General features: G+C 52.4%; 1 protein-coding gene across 1 annotated transcript in view; it reads right to left on the bottom strand.

Annotated features, from left to right (window-relative positions):
- Positions 1-1,294: 1,294 nt before the first annotated feature.
- The window catches only part of AXIN2 (axin 2), a gene marked incomplete at its 3' end in the record, with an annotated part of 13,310 nt that continues 11,162 nt past the window's right edge, over positions 1,295-3,442 (bottom strand). The window contains exon 3 of the mRNA XM_009574854.1: positions 1,295-1,397. Coding sequence (XP_009573149.1) covers positions 1,295-1,397 — 103 coding nt within the window. The remainder of the gene's footprint in view (positions 1,398-3,442) is intronic.

Genomic DNA, 3,442 nt, shown 5'->3' with positions numbered 1-3,442 from the left:
CCATCTCTTTGTACAGAAAATGAAGAAAGCTGCTGCAGGCTAGCGGTGCTACACTGCTGAGCTTGGCTGCCTCAAGCAGATCTATCAAGGGAAAAAGGGAACATCTCCAAATCAAGTGCAGAATATAAAAAGGCAAAACGCGAATTTCTGCCAAAAGAAGCAAACATGGCAGGAAAAGGGGAGGGGGGAAAAAAAAAAAAGAGGAAAAAGAAACCACCCAACCACCCACCCGATTCTGCCCTCCCTCCTGCCACCCCCACGCAAGGAGAAACTCGCCCCCACTCTCCCTCTCTCTCCCTCTTTTTTTTTTTTCCCCCTGAAAGCAGAAAGCTGAACTGCCAACTCTTTCACATACTACCCACCAGATGAGGTGGGGCCTCTCTCCAGCAACCACTTAGCTCCAGAAATGATGTGAGGGTAGAAAAAGGCCACTCTGCTGGAAATTGTCACTCTTACACAAGCTGGCTCTATTCAGTCCCTGATCAAAGCACTGCCTTACAGAGAAAGTCGATTTGCACGCCCTGGGACAAAATAATCTAATTTACAAGCTCAGGGTATAGAACTTTCTTTAGGGAGGAAGGGAAAAAAAAAATACCAAAAAGAAAAAACACATAAACATCCCCTCCTCCCCCCAGAAATATCATCTATGATTTCTTGCTGCTTAAGACAGCAGAAAGAGGAATTTTAGCGTATTAATCTCAAGACAAGATAAGTTTATACTTGTCTGTGTAAACAGTTTATTCACTGCAGGAATCGGGAGTCTGCAAGTCAACTGAATTAGCAAGTCAGAGAGTTAATTTTCGAGAGCCGCGAATCAGATCCCCTCAAAGCAAGGCGCGTATCTGCTGCAAATGTCTCTCTTTTGGGAGATCCTGCTTCCCGCCAGCTTACAGACTTTCCAAGGCTGCCGGTGACACGCGTGAGGCCAAGCCCCAGTCTGCTCGGCACCAGCAGAGGTGTCAGGGTGGTGGCCAGAGCCAAGGCTCTCACTAGACCCAACCGGGGCATCTCTGCTTGGCTTTAGACCAGGAGGACAAATTCTGGGCCACTGAAAAGCCTTAATTAGCACCTGGCTTTCAGGGAAGGACCAAAATGGGACTGCACACAAGCAGGTTTTTGCAAGGATGCTGAGAGCACATGGCTCCTGCCCCACACCAAGCAGCATCTCTTCTCTGGCATCACGTAGGGATGGAAACGCTCTCCACCCCTGCTCCCTTCCCTCCACGCGTGCCCATTCCCAGTCCCACCATTTCCCATGGCCAACCCAGACCCTGCAGCTTCCACCTGAACTTACCGGAAAATGAGGTAGAGAAACTTGACCGTTGGCCTTGACGCTCCGATGCATTTCCCGCTGGAGCTGCTTCTTGCTCCCAATTCTGTACGGCGGGATCCCATCTCTGCACACGAAAGAGAGGTCACCGTCAGTCGGGGCTCTCCCCATGCTCTAAGATGCTTCTCCACCACCTCTGAAACCAGCCAGGCACACCACAGGCCCGCGTTCCCAGAGGTGCTGAGCCCTCTGGATGTCACCTGAAGCCTCAAACGTCTGGCGGCTTGGGAAGTGCCTCTGTCACCATCTACATGGATGTGCAGTAATTAAGCAAAAGCTGAAAAGCAAACTGAAGGCAACTCTGAGCGGGAAGACGTCCAAAGATCCATCAGCTTCGCTTCTGAGGCATCTAACAGAAAGAACCTTCCAATGCTAGGTTTCTGCTTCTGCCCTTTATTTTTGTTGCTTTTTCACCACCCAATTACGCTCTCTAAGACCACAACTTTCCTCAAGCTCTGAAACACCCCATGAAGTGTTGGCACAGTGGAAACAAGAAGGAAGAGGCTGAAGATGGATGGCCACCAAAAGGCCGCTCCCCACACTCTAGCCCTATTTAAGATCCGGGATGTTTCTCCTGCCCTGAGGCTGGCCGGCACAGGCAGGCCACCGCGAGGCACGAGCAAAGCCGGGCCGTACCCTCCGGGCACGACGTTGCTCCCCTCGGCCACGCCCGCTCGTGGCAAGGAAGCCATGAGAAGAGACCAGGCGAGGAGCAGCGGCGGGAACAGCCCCCTGCACAGCCCGCTCGAGGCAACGCGGGGTGTTTTCATCCGGCCACGCAAAAAATTACCACAGTTAGGATTAAAGGGCCTTCTACAGACAGCGGGGACAGCCGGAAGAGCATGCCTGGAGATCCTGAATGTCTAATTCTACCCCTTCCCTCAGACTGGCTGAATAACCTTGATCTCCGGTCCCGTCCCTTTCATCCACCTGCCCCCACACCTGACTCATCTCCTGAGCGGAGAAAATAGCTCCTGCCCAAGGCCGGGCAGCCGGAGGAGCCGACGTGGCATGGCGTCCCTGCGTGCCACCTCCCGCAGCCACGGCAGCGGTGGGCACACACCGACACGTTTTGGACATGCAGACGGAGATGAGGCACAAGGGAATGCCTTCCCGGAGATGCCAGATCCCTTCTCTTGAGGAGGATGATTAGATGCCATCGCTCCACGCTCAAGGTTTGACGCACGCTACCACAGGCCTTTGTGAAGATATTGGCCAAAGCGTTCAGTTGCCATTAAATTGTTTTAATGCGCAAAATTAAGCTGCAAAGCCCGGAGTGAAAGACCGAACAATTTCATCTTAAAGAACCTGGAAAAATCTTCATAATAAAAGAGAGCATGCTGGGACCACAGAGAAAGTCCTTGATGCCACAAGATGAACATCAGCCTCCTCTAGACATGGTCCACCAACGCACATTACATTACAAGTGAAAGGAGCTAATTGTCCCAATGTCCCCATTGCACAACACGGGGCTCTGGAGCGCTTTCTGGGGAAGCAGCCCAGCACGCACCAGCCATCACAGCCGGCCATGGCCACTGACCACGGCCGCTGGTGGCCACCAAGCATTTCTGCTCCACAAACCCATGGGGCAACAGGGCTTGGGGCACGTGAGATGCCTTAGGTTTGGGGGAGGATGGGGGGAAAAGCAAATATAAGGTGAAAACCAAATCACCTGTACCTTCAGAGAAGCATTTGTTAACTGAGGCTTACTGAGATAAGGGTCTCTTAGGGAAGACCTTCAATATAGGGAATAACCAGTAAAATAGGCATTTTAAAAGTAAGTAAAAATGCCAGCATGAGCATGCTACATGCATACATACGTACGGGACTAATCCCGTTAACCTATTCAATGAAAGAGGAGGTGTCCTCTATAAATAGCCAATACGGGTAAGAGCGGGGAAGCAGCTGAAGGTCTGTGCATTCAACGCGAGGCACCCAAGGACACGACCAAGGGACAACAGGGAGCCCTGCAGCCCTCCTGCGCTCCCCGCTTCCCTCCAGGTCTGCAAGTACGAGATGCCATCCCCAACCCCTCTGCTGCGGCCACCGAGTTGGAAACACATCTCCTTGCAGGATGTCCCCACATCCCAGCTCCAGGGGACCATCTCTGCC

The sequence above is a fragment of the Fulmarus glacialis genome, unplaced genomic scaffold (assembly GCF_000690835.1).
Source record: "Fulmarus glacialis isolate BGI_N327 unplaced genomic scaffold, ASM69083v1 scaffold19040, whole genome shotgun sequence".
In the NCBI taxonomy this organism is placed as follows: Eukaryota; Metazoa; Chordata; class Aves; order Procellariiformes; family Procellariidae; genus Fulmarus; species Fulmarus glacialis.
Note: the sequence above shows the minus strand (reverse complement) of the source record. Positions and strands in the feature narration are given on the sequence as shown.